The sequence below is a fragment of the Magnolia sinica genome, chromosome 2, assembly GCF_029962835.1.
Source record: "Magnolia sinica isolate HGM2019 chromosome 2, MsV1, whole genome shotgun sequence".
In the NCBI taxonomy this organism is placed as follows: domain Eukaryota; kingdom Viridiplantae; phylum Streptophyta; class Magnoliopsida; order Magnoliales; family Magnoliaceae; genus Magnolia; species Magnolia sinica.
In genome coordinates, this window is record NC_080574.1 from 44,103,222 (window position 1) to 44,124,273 (window position 21,052).

Below are 21,052 nucleotides of genomic sequence, written 5' to 3' on the forward strand. Positions count from 1 at the left end.
TAGACTCCCTCCATGCCAAGCCCAAAGCAACTTCCCAACCAAACCTGGTATCATCTTGTCTGCATGAAGCGTGGAAACAAAATGGCTCCAAATAGAAGTCGCGAAAGAGCAATGAATAAAGAGATGATCGATCGTCTCCGCACTTCTCATACACATGAGACAAACATTTGGGAGGATTAAGGCTCTTCTCTGGAGGTTGTCAACTTTTAGAATCCCCACTAGCCTTTTTTCAGAATCAGAAACTTTGGAAACGTGTTTGCTGCTCTCTCATTTTGTATTTGTTTTTCATCATTCTTTTTTAGCATTAACATTGACTTTAGTACTTTACGCATCATAACTCTGAAGTAATTATAATCTGTATGCTATTGACTGTTGTTGCCCCCACTCATGATGGTTGCTTTGTAGGTGCGAGATCAGAAACGTGCTGCTCTTTTGAAAGAAAAAAGGGCTACTAGTGGCTCAGCAAGTCCTCCCCGCGTAATTGTGAGTATTCTAAATTTTGATGTTTTTTGCGGAGATTTTTTTGCTCATTCATCCTTTAACATCATCATCATCATTGTCATTATTGTTGTCGTCGCCTTGTTTTAGCTGTTTGTTCAGAGCTTTATGGATCTTGTTTCAGTAGCAACTCCTATTTAAGGCCCTATCCTCAGTGAGCGAACATCCTTTATATCCCTCTCACCACCTCAATCCAAGCCTTTTAGTTTTCTTCTGATTCTCTTTTCAGGCCCATGAGCCCATCACCCATGGTCAAACGTTCTGCACCTTGTTTGTGGCTAATGTCTGTGTTCTATTCTTAGTAGCACAATCCTTCCAACTAGGTGCTGCTTCCGCTTCAAATCCTGCTTTACTCACATTCTTGTTCCTGCTTCAAATCACTCTTCAGACTCACGTTCCGGGTCCTGCTTCCTACTAGTTTATACTTGAAACCATTTTGAAACAGATGCTTCCCCTTATCTGCACCTGAATTTGCTGACGCTTCACTCCATGCTTCTTGCAATTATATTTATCGTGACATTAGCCCATGAACAATGTTTGAGCAAATTGTACGTATGAGTTACAAGGTTGGTATATGCAATGTTATCAAATCGCATATGCGATCAGCATATGCTGTTTGCATATGCGATCGCACAATCGCATATGCCATGGCACATATATATATAATAATAATAATTTAAAAAAAAATATTTGAAAAAAAAGAGGAAAAAATTGAAAAAATTCTTTAAAAAAAGAGGAAAAAATTGTCTAATTAGTACACACGATTGGATTGGGTTATTTTACTTATTTCATTATTGTTTGAGTGTTTTATTAAGTGATATAATTAATTACTTATATTATATTATATAAATTTTAACAAAACAATCAACAAGCTACATTAAAAGATAACTAATTATTATAAACTTCGAACAAAGAAATTTTACTAATAAATGGATAACTTGAAACAACTTACAAGTTATAACTTACAACTTAATTTACAAAAAGTAAGCACAACTTATAAAATACAAAAAATAAACATAATTGAAATAATTGTGGAGAGATTAGTGTAAGAGAGAAAGAGGTGTAAGAGAGAAAGAGTAAGAGTTTTAGAGCTTTGGAGTAAAGAAAAGTGAAAATGGAGGGGATATGAGTGCCTATTTATAGGCAAAAGTTCTCCAAATTGGGAAAGTAAAAAATAAAAAAATTTCTTCCGCTATTGGCTATTGGGAAATATGCAATCGCATATGCAGTATGCGATCGCATACTCGCATATGCGCATACTCGCATATGCAATCGCATATTGGTCGCATATAAAAGTATGCCATGGCATACTTGCTAGGATCGCATATGCCATCATGGCATATGCGATTTGATCAACAGTATGCGCATATGCGACATATGCGCATATGCGATCGCATTTGACAACAATGGGTATATGTGAAGATCTCCTAAGCTAGCCACCGATTTCTCGTTCAAGTGGAGTGCCTCGCTAGTTGCTATCTTTCTATTTGTGTGAGATACTTGAATAAGGTCTTTATTGTTATTACTATTATTACAATTTTCTGAGAGGTCTTTATTGTTATTCTTTTGAATCATAAGAAAATGTTATGAAACCGTATTTCCTAACATGAAATAAGATGTTCGAACTTTTATGATTATCTATAAGAAAGGATATTGAAATCCTTCTTCGGTATCTACTACGAATACAAGGTTTTGAGATGGGTGAAGGTAGTCCTATCATTTGCTATAGAAGATAGATAGGAGGGAGGGAGGGAGATGCTCACACTCAAGGAGGGAGGGAGGGAGATGCTCACACTCAACTAGTTGGACAATGCATTCTCTCATCAAACTAGATGTTTATCGAATGAAAAAAGTTTGCTCTCTAAAACAACATATGCCCCCTCGTCAACTAGCTTTGCATTGAATGAAAAAAGATGCTCTTTGAAACAGTACATGCTCCCTCACGAGGGATTTCAAAACACATATCATAGTTATACGAGGTGGTACAAGTTTAAAGATCCATGCCGTTCATCAATTAAGGCTGACTGTGTGCCAAAAATTAATAAATCACACTAATTATGCGAGAGCCACATGCATGTTGAATATGGAGTGTTGGACTTTTTAGTAACCGCCCATTCTTTTCATAAATGTTTGACATGCCTGATCAGTGTGCCATTATTATTATTTTGTTCCTAGCATGTTGACAAGATAAACAACCTGATGAATGGATCGGGTCTCTAATACATGAGTTGGATGATCCAAATCTATGACACGTGTGTAGCCCATCCTACTTTTAAGACTCTCTGTTGATTGTTGCCTAACACAAAATATCTCCCGAAAACACTTGCATGACTTTCATACAGAAAAGGGGATTGTACTTCTGACGTGGATGGAATGACTTCATGCAGATGAGATCATCCACCCTATCCATCATGTGCACTTTTTATTTGGACTGGGACCCCAAAGTCCTGATTCAACACTTAGGTGACATACACCATGGGAAATGGTTGAGATGGGAAGTCGCACCATTAAAATCTTCCAAATTGCATGATGGGGTCCATTGATGTGTTTATATTAGTGTATTAAATAGTGGTAGCATGTTGTGCAGCGTTCAACCCTCTATAGCTTGTAGCATAAGCTATACGATACTTCTATTTTTTAATATAAAAATATAAAAAAATATGATAAATAATAAGAAAAAAAGGCCTAAAAGATGATTCATTTTTTCAAGTACAAGCATGTTTAAACAAGTTATTAATCATCATTTATTAAAAGCCAATTCACATACATAAATCAAATCAAATTATTATCACATCAACAACTTTTTAAGCGATCTATAATTAATAATGTTTAACTAAAGCCACAAGTAACAAGTACGAAAAGAAATTAAAACCCCATAGGTTGAGAGTATCAAGTACAAAATACAAAATATAACACCTTTTAAAAAATACAAAATATAACTACCATTTATTAAAAAAGGCGTAGCATACGCTACATATGCTACATACGCTACGCGCACGCTACGTACGCTACACATATGCTACAACCCCTATAGCATATGCTACATGGGATTTATGCTATTTGCTAGCGCTACATAGCGTTGTAGCCAATGTTTTAAATATTGACGATATCGACCGATATATCACACGATATCTCTTGTATCCCACCTGTGTGATGTGAAGCCGACAAGTAGTGGGATATATCCCCCATGTTCGATCTGACGAGCATTTTTTTTTTTTTTTTCGATCCTTTTTTCTATAAATCATGTTAAATTACCTTTTGAAAATCATGGATTGGGAGCTTCAATTTTGATATTTGGAGGAGACGGACCGAGTTGCGGAAAATTGAAAAACAACCAAAATCAAACATGTATGTAACCTAATCTAGTGATTCTTCTTTTGCTCTTGAATGTATTGCTTGTGTTTCCACATGTCTTCTTACATTTGTAAATTATATGAATGGACTTTTAATTTACTTGCATCAATTCAGTTAGACAACGCGTAGATTAAGACCCCATACAAAGAAAACCTATTACGTGCACTTGTTTTTTTGTAACGTTTTGATTTGTAAGTGTGTATTGATGTCTTTTTTAACAATCACTGAAATTTCATTGAAAAAAATGACCAATTTCCAATGTTTCCCCATGTTTCCAACAATAGCGATACATTACATGATACAACCAATATATCCCATGTGATAACCGATACGTATCTGTATCCCAAGGGTGCGATATGTAACGTGATACCGATATTTCGAACACTGGTTGTAGCTACGCTATGGGCGCTATTCAAAACACTGGTTTATATGCAATCCAATCCATTCATTTGACATGCCACACTAGGATGAATGAATTTTCCTAAAATCAGATGTTCCAAGACATGTGGGCCACACCACGTGAATTTAGAGTTTTGCGCATGCTTTTACATCATTCCCTATGATGTGGCCCACCTAAGCATTATATTTGACTAAACTTTAGGATTCATGCTGAAAATGTCATGGTGCTCATGATGGATGTTAATGTAACTAGATCAAGGAAGGAATTAATTGCAATAAGATTCAACATACCGGATTGAAGTTTGAACCACAAAAGAGAAAAGAATGCAAGACTCATGAGCACTTTCCCCCTTCAACAACTACCGTAGAGAAATAAGAGAATTTACTCGAGATAATATCATTCAACTATGTCTTATTCCATAGGCCTAAGCCTTATTTATAATTAGCGCTTATAATCTTCAACATAATCTATAGAATCTAAAAATAGGGTTCCTAGCTAACCAAGATCTGTAAAATAAGAAGCACTTAAATAAGAATATCTAAAATAAGAAAGAACTTAAATAGTCTCCCGCTTGTTAAGTGAGCTGGTAGAGAGAGTAGTGTTTGTGAGTGTTCCAGAGTGTAATCCTTGATAGTGCTACCATTCAAAAAAAAAAAAAAAAAAAAAACGGAAGAAAAATCTAAGATTACTTATTTTCCTAAAATAGAGATATGAAAGAAAAGGAAATTATAGATAAGCTAAAAAAAGAGAAGGAAAGTGGACCTTTTATTGTGCACACGTGTGAAGCATGCACGTGTGGGATGTGGGCCTTTTCTTCATATCTTGATTAATTGGTTCGTGTGGCCATTTGGTTGCATCAGACGTGGTGCATCAGATGGATGTTTGTCCCGTTTAGTGATCAGTTATTGCAAGTCAGACTGTCCGCATGCCTACTAAGTCATGTAGCACAACGCAATATTTTTGAAGAACACTAGCATACTATGCCCAATGTTTTCCATATCATTATTGTGTAATGTATCACAACCTTGGGTATGGATACATATCGGTTATTGATTGGGATATATCGGTTGTATCGCGCAATTTATCACTGTTTTTTTCCTCAAAACAATTTCATTAAAAGGAAGGAAAACAGAGAGGAAAGAGGCCTGTTGAGATAGCGGTCACCTTACCCTCCCAAAGGAAACAGGTTATTACTCTCTAAGTTAACCACAAAACTGGCCCATTCTATAATATAATGATAAACTCTTTTGACTATGGAAGCCACCGACTTAGAAATATCTTTAAAACATCTCCCATTTCTTTCTTCCCACACCACGCACCACATTGCCAGAAGGGCCATTCTCCAGGCCGTGGATCGATTCTTGTCTAGGATAACACCTTGCCAGGTTGAAAGCAGACGATCCGTAGAATTTGGAAAGGCCCAATAAACGTGAAATGAGGATAAGATTGCTGACCAGACCTGATGGAAGAATGGGCAATGAATGAAATGATGATCTACCGTTTCTTTGTGGGCCATGCAGCATAGGCAAATATTGGTGATTATCATTCCTCTTTTTCTCAGGTTGTCAACTGTTAGGACCTTCCTTTTGCCCACCAGCCATCTAAACACTGCAATCTTTGGGGGAACTTTATATTTCCAAATTTTATCTGTCATGATCTCCACTTTAGCATCGCCTTTTCTACTGATACAATGATATAATGATTTCACCGAAAAAAATCCCCCTTTTGTCGGGATTCCAAATGAGCGTATCTGCACGGGACTGATCTGGTTTGATGTTACTGATACGATCGAGTAATGCAGCCAATTCTTCGGTTTTCTAGTCGTAAAGATTCCTACGACAGGGAGGATTCCACTCGAGAACAGAGTAGCGGTCAACAACTGAAATAGATATGTCTGGAGCTAGGCGATAGATATTTAGAAATTCGTCTTTTAAGGCTATTGGTCCCACCTAGATATCTTCCCAAAAGTGGACCTTGTCTCCTATGCCTATAGAATGGCGAACATGCCTACAAACTCTATTTGAGTGGAAAGCACATCTCTCCATAGAGCAGATGCTCTATAGCGAGAAGACTCCTTAGTCCACCATCCGCCCGCTGATCAACCATACTTACATTTAATCAGAATATTCCATAAAGATAGATCTTTAGATTCGAGTCTCCATAGCCACTTCCCAAGTAGGGCCCTATTCATGAGTTTAAGATCTCTGATTCCTGTACCCCCCTCTTGAATGTGCTGGCATACTTCTTCCACTCTACTAGATGGAATTTCTTCTTTTCCTCCTTCCCATGCCAAAGAAAATCTCTCCTTAATCTTTCCAAAGTCGCCAAAATCAAAGCCAGGCATTTGAATAGGGACATGAAAAATAGGGGAAGATTTGACAGCGCCGCTTTAATAAGAGTTAAACGACCCCCCAATGATAAGTATCTGCATTTCCATCTGGCTAAGTAAGCTTCGAATCGATCTATGACTTTATCCCAGAGAGCCTTTTTTGTGGCTAGCCTACACATGAAGGGAGACCGATAAACGTGGTTGGAAGACTAACCAAGGAACAGTCGAAGAAGGTAGCAAAATTACTAACTTCTCCCTCATCCATGTTAACACCAAACATCTTCGACTTCTTCAAGTTAACTTTAAGGCCCGAAACTGCTTCAAAACAACGAACAATAGTATGAAGATTGCTGACTTTTTCCAGGTCTGCTTCACAGAAAAGGAGGGTGTCATCTGCAAACTGAATATGAGAAATAGGGGATTCCATGACTTTGATCTTAAAGCTACTAATGGTACCGCCCATCTGACCTTTGCTAAGCATTTTGGAAAGAACGTCTCCCACAATGAGAAATAAGAATGGAGAAAGCGGATCGCCTTGTCGTAGTCCCCTGGAACTTCTGAAGAATCCTTTAGGGAAGCCGTTGATTAAAATGGAGAAAAACGCTGACCCGATGCACTCCCTCATCCAAGATTGCGATTTGGACCCGAAGCTCATCCGCTGCATCATATATATCATAAAATTCCAATCTACATGGTCGTATGCTTTCTCTAAATCGAGCTTGCATAAGAGACCTTTGGATCCTGATTTATGGCTGGAGTCCAGGCATTCGAAAGCAATAAGTGCGCTATCGATAATTTCTCCCTGGGATAAATGTGCTTTGATTTTGAGATATAATCTGATTCAAGACTCCTTTAACCGAGAGGCTAACACTTTCGCTAGAAGCTTATAGGGACCACCAAGAAGACTGATCAGTTTGGAATCCTGCAGAGATTATGCACCCGAAATTTTGGGAATAAGCACAATGAACGTCGCCCCAAGAGATTTGGATAAATGACCTCTGTTATGAAATTCACTAAAGAAATCCATAATATTGCCCTGGATATCTTCCCAAAAAGATTGGAAGAAAGGGATTGGGAAACCATCAGGGCTAGGAGCCTTGTCTCCACCCAGAGCCTGAACGACGGCTTTAACTTCTTCAGGCAAAAATTGAGTTTCAAGAGCCATCGCTTCCAAGTGAGAGATCCGATCAAACTGAAGGAAGTCCAACTTAGGTCTCTGCCATCCTTCTTCCTGAAGAAGATTACTGAAATAAGAAATAGCCTCTTCGATAATGCAATGTTTATCCTCTGTGCGAACCCCGTTAACTACCAGACTGCTGATCCGGTTAACTCTTGCTCGAGCACTGGCAATAATATGAAAATATTTTGTATTTTTGTCTCCTTTGTATCCATTTGCTCCGAGATTTCTGCTTCCAAGGTATTTCATCTTCCATAACTCTGGTTGAATAATCTTGAACTAATTGAATTCTTCTAGCCCACACGTCGCTACCCATCGGAACGTCTTCAACTAGAGAATTGATCAATTTCAGCTCAGCCAATATCTCATCGGTTTGGAGCTCCCTTTTACGAAGCTCACCTTTTTTCCAAACTATGATTTTCTCCTTCAGAAGCTATAGTTTTTTGCAAAGTCTGTACCCTGCATAACCTTGAACTTTGAAGCTGGACCACCACTGTTTAATTAATTGGTGAAAGCCATCGGTCTTCAGCCAAGAGATATCAAATCTGAAAGGTTTCGGCCCCCAATTGTTCTCATCAATTGAAAGGATTATAAGACTATGATCGAATGTAGGCTTTGGCATGGAAGATTGCAAGAGAGATGGAAACACTTCAAGCCACTCGCCTGAGACGAGGTATCGGTCCAATCTTGCAAGAATCGGCTCACTACGTTCATTAGACCAGGTAAATCTTGATCCCGATAGAGGAAGATCAACCATTTCCTGATCGTCTATCCAACGAGAGAAAGACCTCATCTCTGAATTGACTTTGCGACCATTGGATTTGTCTTCCGCATGACGCGTAATGTTGAAGTCCCCTCCGATGCACCACGGGCCGCTGAATCTCTGCCCAACTGCATTTAATTCTTCTCAGAAATCTTTTCTTCTATCCGTTTGGTTAGGGCCATAAACAAAGGTAATAAGACAACTGAAATCAAAGCATACCTCTTTAAGGACGACCGATACTGAGAAAACTCCAGACCAATTAACACCATGGTCCATAAAGACGATTTTCACGCTAGCAAAATACCACTCGCATTCCCCGTCGCATTCAATGTCACCCATTTTGCGTCTTCTTCCTTCCAAAGCGAACCCATGAGATAATTGTTGAAGCTCTGGACCTTAGTTTCTTGGAAGCATATAATGTCTGCCTTGCTTCTGCCGCTGATATCTTTTATGAGACTTCTCTTCTGTTTGGATCCCACCCCTCTAACATTCCACGACAGAATTCTCATTTATGAAATTGAATTACCTCGCCGACTCCCTCTGGCATTGCCAGTTACGATATTGGAGAGAGAATTAGAATTGTTTTGCAGGCTCTGCAATTCCCTATTTCTGCCTGATTTAGGGGAAAAATCCCTAGGGGATTTACACCCCCACAAGGGCCATCCACGGGATTCAATACACTGAAATAGAGTGATGAAATCTTTTAGATGATCTCCAAACGATAAGCCAATGGATCTGCCGACGTGGCCTATAGCATCTCTAATCCATCTCTTCTTCTGAATAGTGTCAATAAGCTCTGCCCTGTGACCTGAATTGCCATTTGTAGATAATATCTCTTCCCCCCATATCATTTGAACAATTTCCCACCTTGATCTGAAGGGGCTTCGCTTAGATGATATCTACCCCAGCTTCTTCCTGAAATAGCGCTAGCAGAGTGAAATCTGACATGGTTTCAGGTTGGGAAGTGGAGCATGGCGAGGAGCAACTAAGGGAGTTATCACACTCCCTGTACGATGACTGAGATTCGCTGATGAAGTCGTTGGCGCCTTCCATAGCGAATGAGGGGACTGCGTAGTTAATCTGGATATCTGGCGGTCGACTAAATTCAGATACAAATGGATTCTTAGAGCTCGGAGATAAGAGCACCATCCCATGGGTAGAATTTTCTATGGGAAGGCTCGGTTAATATAGGAGGAATTCCCAAATCGAAATCGTCGTGAACGATGCTACGATCGGAGTTAGGATCGGCCCTCAACGAAAGGTTGAGATTAAGGACAGTATGGTTCGGAGAATCCGAGCCGCCCAACGTAGACCCAATGGCAGACCCGAGGCGACTTTGTAGCTCCCAAACCTCCCGATGTTCGCCATGTGTAATATCGGAGTCGAGATCATTAAATCGTGTCCCAGGGATGTGACTGCTATCTGACTTCCTCGGGACCATCAAATTACAATTAAGACGGGGAGTTTTCTCCACCGTCCATTGAATAGCGGGAGGAGAGGATCCTTCCAAAGGAGGTGGACGCGTGGCAAAATATGCTGTTACTGTTACGATGTATAGGATGAGGACAACTGTTACTCGAGGTAAGCGGTAGTCCTGCGAGGTATGATTTCGACAACTCATTCGAAATAGGTGTTCTTGCGGAGCACTGAGAATGAATACCTTCTTCTACTTCCCCGGCTGCTGGAGGTGCTGAAGTCCGAGACATCGGTTCTCGAGACCTCCAGAGGTCTCCCCATCTCGGAATGGGATCATTTTTTTGGCTTTTGTTGGATCGGAAGGAATACGTTCCTCTCCGTAGCTAAAACTTGGATGTATGGAGGCAACGACTCCCCTTTTTTCCTACGAACCCTAACTCTGATGGCCCCCATTTCCTCACCTAGCTTTGTTTTGGAATCCAGCTCAATGAAATCTCCCAGTCGTGATGCTATAGCTAAAAAGAAGTCGTCATACCATTGTTCCAACGGAACCAACCAAACGAGGATCCATACCTCTTCATACCCAAACATCGAAAATTCTTCCCATCTTTGGATGTTGGTGATCGGACCGTCTCTATGCAACGCACCTGCCATAATTAATAGATCCGAATATTTGTCTGTGCTCGTCTTGATCCATAACTCCTTGAAGCCGATTGGTTTGATTGAGTAACATGTCGTCGGGATCCTACAACATTCATGTAACCTACGCCTAACTTGAGCTATCATTATTCCTTCTTTAGTAATAGCCATGAGCGATTCCTTCAGATCCGATTTGGATCTATCAAATGCTGCATGGTTTATGGAAATGCAACTTACATTGCTGTTTACTGCTTTATCTTTATCTGTATCCTTCTCCCTCTGTCTGCAATCATCTCTCTTGGTGCCAACTTCTGATGAAGCATCTGACCTATTGGTCTTGAGTAGAACTTCCTTGAAAGAGGATGATCCCTGATGAAACTTCCTATTTGAGAAAGAACCTCTATGAGACGAATGGGTTGAATTCGGTTTGGGAGCTCCTTTTCTTGGTTTCACCTTGAGTTCTGGTCTGAATCTTGCCCTTTGGACCAACATCTTTACTCCCCCAAAACTCTCGCCATTAAGAGTTTGGATTGCCTTTAGAAGCTCCCTTTCTGAGCTCATTCTAACTAAAGCAAATCCTCTATATGATCCATTACCCTTGTTTTTGGGCAGCACCACATCCATCACTGCTCTTGCCCTACCAAATACTCTGCAAAAATTAATGGGTGACCAACCTTCTCGATAGCTCTTGATGAATAATGTTGGGTAACTGGCCACATCCCTCTTGTTTTGCCTGAGCAATGTTTCTTTTCTGTGCTTCTTCGATACGGGGATCCATTCTTCCTCCTTCCGTCGCCGTTCTGTTTTAGCGATCTCGTCTTTCTCCAGCAGGATTTCTGTATCGTATTTTTCTCTCATCTGTCTCGTCCGCTTCTATTTCTACTTCCGTCATCTTCGTCGTCTCCATCTTCTCCGTCATCTCTGTCATCTCGCCTCCATCTTTGGGAAACATTGGGAAATTGGTTGAATTTTTCAATGAAACTTCAGGGATTGTTAAAAAAGACACTAATACACACTTAGAAAGAAAAAAAGATCACAAAAGCAAGTTCATATAATAGGTTTCCCTTGCATAGGGTCCTAATCTACGTGTTGTCTGATTGAATTCATGTAACTATATTCAAAGTCAATTTATAAAATTTATAAATGTAAGAAGACATGTATGGAAACACAAGCATTATATTCAAAAGCAATGGAAGTACAAAACTAGAAATATACCTGGGGATTTTGGAAAAAAATATTTTTTAACATTTTAAATTATTTTTTAATTAAAAAATTATTTTTTCCTAAAAAATTCCCAAATTGCCAAGAATGTGTGGATGGGGTTATACGCATGTTTGATTTTGTGTTTGGACATTAAGATTGCACTTGATTTGAAAAAAAAATGGGAAAATTTTAATTTTTTTTTTCCAAATTTCCATAACTCGGCCCATCTCCCCCAAATTTCAAAATTGAAGCTTCAGATTCATAATTTTTAATGCCAAACATGAAGAATCATGTATTTATTACAATTTAATACTATTTACATATATAAAAACGAATCAAAACTAAAAAACATTCACCTTTTAAAATCTGTCTACAAGAAGCTTTCGATCACGGATTCAGAGAAATTTCGAAGATTTTCTTCCAACAAACTAGAGTGGATTGGTCAAAATCACCTTACGATGTATTAGAAGATTTTTTTTTTTTACAAAAAAATTGATTTTTGTAAAATTTGAGGATTTTCCAGACAAAACAACACTGGTTTCCTTTAATCCTTTTTGATACGCACTTAATATCAATATCTCGCACGATACATTAACAATTTACAAAGGGGGAGTGTGGATATATCCCACAATGTCGCAATATCCACGATATGTCACGATATTATGCGATATATTACACGATACCATGAAAAATGGATATTAAAGTTGGGTTTTGTATCGCCTAACTAGGATAAAAGATATATTCTGGGATATATGGATGATATTGCAAGGCACTGAAAACACTGGTTATAACTTATAACCTCCATTTTTCGTGTCAGTACAATATGATATCTATAATAGCTGCTAATATCATCGCTACATTGAACATTGGAGTATAATAGGCCGGGTCGCCAGTTTGAGCTCAACCTGGAAATATATATGAATCCACAACCCAAGCCTTGAAATACGAATCCACAACCCAACCCTTGAAATACAAATCCACAACCCAAGCCTGCATGGACTCGAGATGGGCTAGGTTTTTAGGCCCGACTAACCCGAGCTTGATACGAGTAGAAGTTTGTCAAGCTTGGCCTAGTAAGCAATATCTACATGTACATTAATCTAATATTATAATTCACATGTACATATACTAGTGTTTGAAGTATCGGTATCGCTACAAGTTTCGCTAGCCAGGGATACAAAAACAATGTCGATATCGCTGATAACCAGAAATGCGGGGAAACACGGGAGAAATAGTGGAATTTTTAGCGGAACTTTAGGAGAAGTTAAAATGTATATATTTGCATATTTAGAAATATATAAAAAAAAAAAAAACAAAAAGAATGCATACACAACATGTTTCCATTTAACGGGGCCTTAAAAGCATGTAATTTTCTAAGAAATTAGTCAAACCATCCCATCCAACCTATTTAATCATCTAACCTTTCATCCAAACATTCATCGATATTGCCAAGTATCAACAACACATGATATTTCACCAAGAAATCATCAACAATCGGAAAGGAAACGAAAGATTGTGGTCTCAATATCACGCATGTTGTGATATCAATAATATTGAGATGTTATTAATATTATCAATAACAAATTGAACACTATATACAACCATGTGCCTATGAAAAAAATTGAAAAAAAAATTCTAATAAACAAAATTCTGATGATATCAATACGTTGGCAATATTATTGAAATATCGTCGATACACTAATGATATAAGCATTACCGAGAATTTATATAGTAAAAAATATGGGTGATACATTGGCGATATTGATGCATTGGCAATACAAGCAACACCTAGAATTCACATAGTTGAAAATATTGATGATTACATTAGCGATATTGATGGTTAGTGATACTTAGCGATACATTGCTAATACCTGGAATTTCTGATACTACCGGCGTTATCGGTATCGCTACCAATGTTATCGGTATCGCTGAGGTGGAGATAAAGATAATATCGGAGATAATTCGAACACTGCGTATACTTGGACACTGGGTGTGCGCTCGCATATGGCAATGATCTAGTGCTTTTAGAGAACTATAGGTTATAGTGCTCCTAGTTTCATTCGGGCGTTTGGACAGTTTAATTGATCAATTCTCAAGTGTTCTCTAGGTCTGTCACTGCACATGGTTTTCATGGGCTACCATGAAAAGAATTCATGCCGACCAGATGGTTCCATCCATTTGTTACCATTCATTTTCTAAGCCATGGATGGGATGGTTATGATTGTCTAACAAAGGGATGCTTTAGAGCTTTAGAACAATAAGTTCATGATTGTCTTAAAATGATGGAATTGTTTATTGGACCTATTTTTACATAGACAATCTGGATAGTCCATTTTATAGGCTATTGATCGGATTCCTTGATTTGTTGAATCGATCTGATTTTTGCATGGTAGCCCATGACGTGTGTGCTGGACCGAATGGATAGCCTTGATTGATCGATTGAATTGTCCAAGTGGCCCAACCGAAAGTTTAAGTGCTCAAAGAGCATGGGATTATCTCTCTCTCTCTCTCTCTCTCTCTCTCTCTTTGTATGTATACATGCATATGTATGTGTTTGTCTATGTGTATGTTTAATACATTTGTATGTGCATATTCATATGCTACATATGGCATTGTTATCACTGCATGACCATGGCATACTTGAATGATGAATGAGCTATAGACCTGAGCCTAGCTTGAGTACTAATCCAGCCTGCACTTCTAGACCTAAATTGACCATATGGGCCTAGGAATCTAGGCCCTATCTCGAATGATCGGCCAAGCTGAAAGACCCAGTGGGCCGGTCTGACCTGTTGACTCTTATGTGGGAGGGGATTCAGTTGTGGCAAGTGTAAAAGCCTCGGAAGGAAGTGTAGGTGCTTGTGTACAAAATAAGAGTGACACCTGGGAGAAGGTTCATGCAACTATAAGTTTCATCCTTGCCATGCACATGCTACTCTGTAATTCCACTAAGAGTGCATCCTCTTCATGTTCTTTGTTATGTGGCAAAAGCCTCACTGCTAAGACCTTACGCATCAGACACATTTGCAGGTCTCAGTGGATCTGCCAGGGTTTGGTAGTCTTCACCTAGGAAGGTGGACTCAATTGTGTTATTCATGAGTAATTGGCTCTTTGATATGCAATACGTTCGGATTTGTTTTTTACCTAGAGATTTTTTAGAAGCTTAAATGGGAGTGATGGTCAAATAATGGTTATACAAAGCCAAAAGGTTACCATGAACGGATTGGTAATTGGAGCAGCATTTGGAGCAACATATTGAGTGGAGTTTTTAGGGTCTGAAGTGGCGTGCTATGTCTTGACCATTTATTCCTAATATTTCAGTTGGTTCCGCATCTCTCTTTCTAGTTACCACGATGAGTATGTTATTAGCATGCTATTCTGAGAAGCAGGTTCTAGCCAAAAGGTCATCACGAACGAATTTCTAATTGGAGCAACATATTGAGTGGAGTTTTTAGGGTTTGAAGTGGTGCGCAGTGTCTTGACCATTTACTACTGATATTTCAGTTGGTTCCGCTTCTCTCTTTCTAGTTACCATGTTGGAGTATATTATTAACAGGCTGATGAGGACATCCGAGCACCTCATAGAGTATACCAAAGGAGGAGGAGATCAATTCCAATTTCACTTTGGCTTGTTGACCACTACGTGGGCTACATTGAAGACCCCACATGCATGATCTTGCATCTTTGAAGATCCTATGCTAGGAAGATGCATGTGGGTTGCTTATTAAGGAGTTTGGACTGTTGGATCTTGAGAACGCTTTGATCGGATGGTTAGATCATTGTGATCTTAGATCATATTGATCGTAGACTTTAGGATGTTTTAGATTTATTTCTTTTATTTAGTTGATTATTCATGTAGATTTATTTTGATGTTTTGTTGAAATTAGGGGGTTAAGAACAAATATTATTTCATTGAGCGTCCTTATGTGAGGATTTTCATATGACAGTGCCTTTTTATAAAAAATCCCTTTTGAGGCTATAAATTGCTTGGGCATCTAGCCCTAGCCCATTATTGAACATTTTGAATAAAAAAACTCTCTTGCTTTGAGGTAGAAAATTTCTTTGAATGGAGATTGATGGTGTGAAGCCTAAAATAGCCTTTTTGTTTCTCTTTGAAAAGATATCTCTCTTGCCTTTCTCATCTTCTTCTCAAATCCTTCTTTTTTTCTACTTTTCTTCTCCAAACCCTAACCCCTTTACTCTTTCCTTCAAAACCTAAATCCATTGCCCCAAACACATATTTTCTTATTCCTTACTCCACCAAATCCAAACCATCACCATCAACCCCTACACGTACGGACTACCTGTCTTTACTAGTTAGTTTGTACGACTGTATGGACATTGCCGTACAACCGTACGGTTAACCCATTCTCTTTGTTTTTTTCCCTTTCTTCGATTCTTCTTCCTTAAACCGAAGCCTAAAACCCTAGCTCCTATTCACCTATAAACCGTAGCTTTCTTAAATTTCCTAAGTCCGAATCCTCAATTCCCTAAGAAACCCTAATACCCTATTTCTTATAAAATCTTAAATTCCCAAATCCTTTCAAAGCCCTAATTCCTTTCAAATCCCTAACCTTACTTGCCCAAACCCTAACCCAAGATTATCATATCCTTAACCCTAGAGAGAACAAATCAACCCCTTTGAATTAGACCTAAGCCTATCCTAAAGTGCAAGTTCTACCTTCCATTTATCTTTTGAAATTCATGTTTTATGTGGTTCAGTTTATTGTGGGATTGTGATTTAGCTTGAAATATGAATTTTATTGTTTATTTGATTTCTTAGATTTGTAGTAGTATATTTTATGCTTGGAATTGCTCTTTAATCCTTTTATATTTTCCTTGCATCATATTTAGTATAGATCACGCGTCCTGCATCAAATTTTGGTATCAGAGACATGTTTAGCATATGACTCTTATGTTGCATCTAGGTTAGGTTTTCATATTGTTGTGTCTAGGGTTAGTAGTCTTCCCATTCTTATCACATTGCATCTAGAGTCTTTAGTTCCTAGGTTCCCTTTTAGATCCATGGTTTATGCCCACTCGTACTAGGCGTGGTTTGGTCTACATCCCACAATGAATTCAGAACAACTTACCGAGGCTATCAATGCCATCAATAACTGTCTTGCGGCCGTCGATGCCCAAAATAGAACCACTAGTAACCAACTGACAGTCCTCAGGAATGAGACCAACACTCACATGAACCAATCAGAAGTTTCCCTCTTGGCAAACCCCAACAATGGGGAAGACCAATCTCATGTGGGAAGTGAAGTTGGAGGAAACCACATTGGAGGATGTAAAAGAGGTGGCCGAGGTGTTGGCTGTGATGGCGTGCTTACCTAGCCACCCTCGTGGAGATCATTTAGACCACCATGATCCTGATGATCGAGTTATAAATAGTGTGAAGATTGAGGCCCCAAACTATGAAGATCGCTTGGACCCCAAGGCCTTCCTCGATTGACTTGCTAACATGGACCATTATTTTGAGTCGTGCAATATGTCTGATCACTGACGGGTCAGGTTCGCCAAGATAAGGTTGGTGGGCCAAGGCAAGTTGTTCTCGACAAATGTCAAGAAGAACTTGCCACGACGAGTACATGATGCGTTGTAACATCGAGGATGACCTGTTAATGACTTTCCTGTTTCAGGATGGGCCTCTGACTTGAGCTTCAATGTGAGCTCATTCCTCACGACGTTAGCGCCCTAGAGCATGCCTACCAAGTGGTGCAAGAACTTGAGCGGTATCTATCCATGGAGCTAAGCCTATTTTTGGGCGTCAATCCAAAGCCCCTGCGAGTACTTAATCCAAAAATAGGGGTGTGAAAGGCAAAGGTTTAACTAGTACCAGCTCGAGGGCAGGTGAGCAAACAGGGTGTTACAATGGCCAAGGATATGGTCATTACACACACCAGTGCCCCCACGAAGGAGCAAAATAAGGCTCTCATGATTGGCGAGTTTGACGATGATGCGGATGATCACGAAGATTGTCAAGAAGAAGAATATCAGCCTGAAATTGGTGTTAGTGATGAAGAAGTTCAAGGAGTTGAGACCATGCCACTTGTAGTTGTTAGATGCACATTAGCCAAGGCTAAAGAGAGTGATGATTGGCGTAGGAATTCAATTTTCCACACGTCAAGTGTGGTGACAAAAACTACAAAGTGATAATTGATAGTGGTAGTTGCACCAACATTGTCTTCGCTAGCACTGTGTCTCATTCAGGTTTGAAACCTGTCCCTCACCCTTAGCCCTATCAAGTTTCATGGGTGAATGTGTTCTCGATATTGGTTTCTTAGCGGTGTCTTATTCCTATTCTAGGGCTGAAAGTCGGGCGGGTTGGGTCGAGTTGGTGCTCAACTCTAACCCAACCCAAGATTCCTAAACCTCAACCCTAACCCAACCCAACCCAACCCAACCTCAAGTTGGGAATTCTCAACCCAAGCCCAACCCAAGCGGGCTCGGTCGGGTTGATCGGGTGTATACGTGCTAATATTTTCGTTATTACATTAGTTTATTATATTTCAATATAGGACTTATTTTTTGTATCTATGATTTTATTAATTATATATGTGATTATTCATCATAAAGAACTTCATTTTTTCTTTAAAAAAACGAGCTAAGATATAGGACAACTACTCCTTTAAAAGTCATGTAGCATAGCACACAATCTATTTGGGAGAGATAAATCCGGCATATCTTGTTAGCTTGAGTAATTGGAAATGACGTGGACAAATGAGACCCGACATCACTAGCGTGCCTTCGACACAAACGATCCACACTCAATTATAATTTATAAGTAACTTATATATTGATCGGGTTCGGGTTGGGTCGGGCAACCCGAGACCTCAACCCGAACCCGACCCAAGTTTTATCGGGTTGGTTTTTGTAATGCCCAAGCTTGAGATCGGACCCGATACATTCTGCCCAAGCCCAACCCAATGTCGGGTCGGTCACGGGTCAGTCGGGTTGAACCCGCCCAACTTTCAGCCCTATCCTATTCAGTTTGCATCCTATAATGACACTCTGTGGTGCGATGTTTTGCCAATGCATGTAGGCCACATCATTTTGGGCAGACCTTGGCTGTATGATCAAGATGTGACACTATTCGGGTTGCTCGAATACATGTTCTTTTATGTATGAAGGTAAGAGGGTTAAGCTAAATCCTCTTCCGCCCAAAAGCACCCCAGAGAAGAAAGGGGATGTCAAGAAGGGTGATCTTAAAGAGGTGATGAAATCCTAGCCTGCCCTCATGGCAAGAGAGGTCACACCCGAGGTTAGTGTAGAGTTGTCACTTGAAGTGATTCCGGTGTTGAAGGAATTTAGAGATGTTTTCCCTGAGGACACCTGCCTGATGAGCTTCCACTCATGCCGGACAGTCAACATGCCATTGATTTTGTCTTTTAGTCAACTCTACCAAACCTTCCTCATTACCGAATGAACCCTATTGAGCATGCGGAGTTGAAGATGCAAGTTGATGAAATGGCATGCATGCATTCTACTATGATTTAGGTTTGATGAAAGGGCATGCATGCATTCTAATATGATTTAAGTTTTTTGTTGGTCAAGCAAGCTAGCTAAGGTATTCTGTAACAGTAACGGTGGCCATAATGGCTAGTACTGTTACCTTTATGGTACGGGTTGTAACAGTTGTTATGGCCCCCGTAACGGCTGTTATGGTCACTCTCTCTCTCTCTCTCTCTCTCTCTCTCTCTCTCTCTCTCTCTCTTTTATTGAAAAAAAAACCTGAAGAATATGTATCGACCCTGTAATGGACTGTTACGGGGACGTTATGGCCCTTTACGGGCCATTTTTCCCATAACGGCTGTTACGGTCTTTACGACCCCCTCACGTGTAACAGTTGCCACCGTTACCTTTATGTAACAGCCTTTAGGGCCTTTACGGCACACCATGCTGCTAATTCTTAAGGAGCCATTAAGTAGCATCAGTTGCAGATTTTCACTCTTTAAATTGCTTTATATGAGGAACCTAGTATGTCTATAGTCTATACCTAAATCTTGATCTAAACCTATAATTTTTAGTATAGAATGAGTTTAATCAATATTTATTTTAGTACATGATCTCAGTTTCTTGCAAATTGATTCTTCTTTCTGGATCATGTTAACTCTATACGCAACTTTCAAGTGTTGGGTTGGGTTGTTATGCACCTCAAGCAACCTAAACTGCCACTTTATGCTGAATGCTTGATGTAGCTGATTAAATCTTGATCTAGATATTGTATATTTTTGTTAAAAGGTGCTGACAAATTCTCATCTTAGGTTTTGTCTGTTATATATATATATATATGGTCCACATCTCTTGTTAAATTGGTTTGCTCTCTGGTTGTCTCATTCTAGTTATGTGTTTCAAACAGGTTCTTTTTGGCCTTTCTGCGTCGGTAAAAATAAATTTGCTTGCAAAAGATCTATTGACGTCATTATCACCAGAGGGTACCGAACCTACATCTACTACCGTTGCATCTCCTACTTACAAACTCCGAACAACAGTAAGTTCCCTGTGTAGAGATTATTAACTGTCTTTTGGACCTGTGGTAGATCACTTGTTTCTATAGTTAGCAGCTGCAACTCTATCTTCATGGTGCAATATATTGTTACTTATATTAAGATTTTTTTTTTTTTTTTTCCTGCTGCTAGTTATTGGGAAGTATCTCCTCTTCTTGTATCGTGTACATTTATTTTCTCTTTTATAAAATTCATCATGATCATTCAAAAAATTGGGAGGCATAAATGCATACAAATTCTGTTGTTTTAAACTTATGATGGCATGGTGGAAATAAAATTTCCATATATTGAGACAGTGAAAGACGGGATCACTGGTTGATATTTGATGTTTTTATTTTGGGTAATATACTTGTTTTTTCTTTAACTAAGTTTGCTTAACATTGGTTAGGCGCCGGTGTATGAGTAGTAAGCACTTAAATATCAGCTTATTCCCTATTTTAGTATGAACTGTCGTTCACGCTCAATTTATATTTGAGCAAGACTGGACACTTATGGTTTTCTGCACCATAGCATGAGGTGCCTTTCGTTTGTGGGACTTGTCATTGTTAAAGACAGATTTTTCCTCTCTCTCAGTCAGTCAGTCAGTCTGTCTTGCTTTTGCCTTTATCTCTACTTTGCGAACTCTGTGGATCCTTCTTTTGTCAAATCCTGCTTCTCTGCCAAATCTTATGGCACTTCAATCTTAGGGCATTGTTCAAAATTTTTTCTGTATTTGTTTCTTTTGATTCCATAGATATCCTATCAATGCTGGAGTCGTCAT

General features: G+C 39.2%; 1 protein-coding gene across 3 annotated transcripts in view; it reads left to right on the forward strand.

Annotated features, from left to right (window-relative positions):
- Positions 1 to 21,052, forward strand: part of LOC131237058 (uncharacterized) — a 77,108-nt gene that overhangs the window by 7,745 nt on the left and 48,311 nt on the right. For all 3 annotated transcript variants that reach the window (XR_009167005.1, XR_009167004.1, XM_058234701.1), the window contains exons 3-4: positions 406 to 483; positions 20,145 to 20,276. Coding sequence is in view for 1 of the 3 variants with exons in the window: in XM_058234701.1 (XP_058090684.1) it covers positions 406 to 483; positions 20,145 to 20,276 (210 nt within the window). In the remaining 2 variants the exon portion in view is untranslated. The remainder of the gene's footprint in view (positions 1 to 405; positions 484 to 20,144; positions 20,277 to 21,052) is intronic.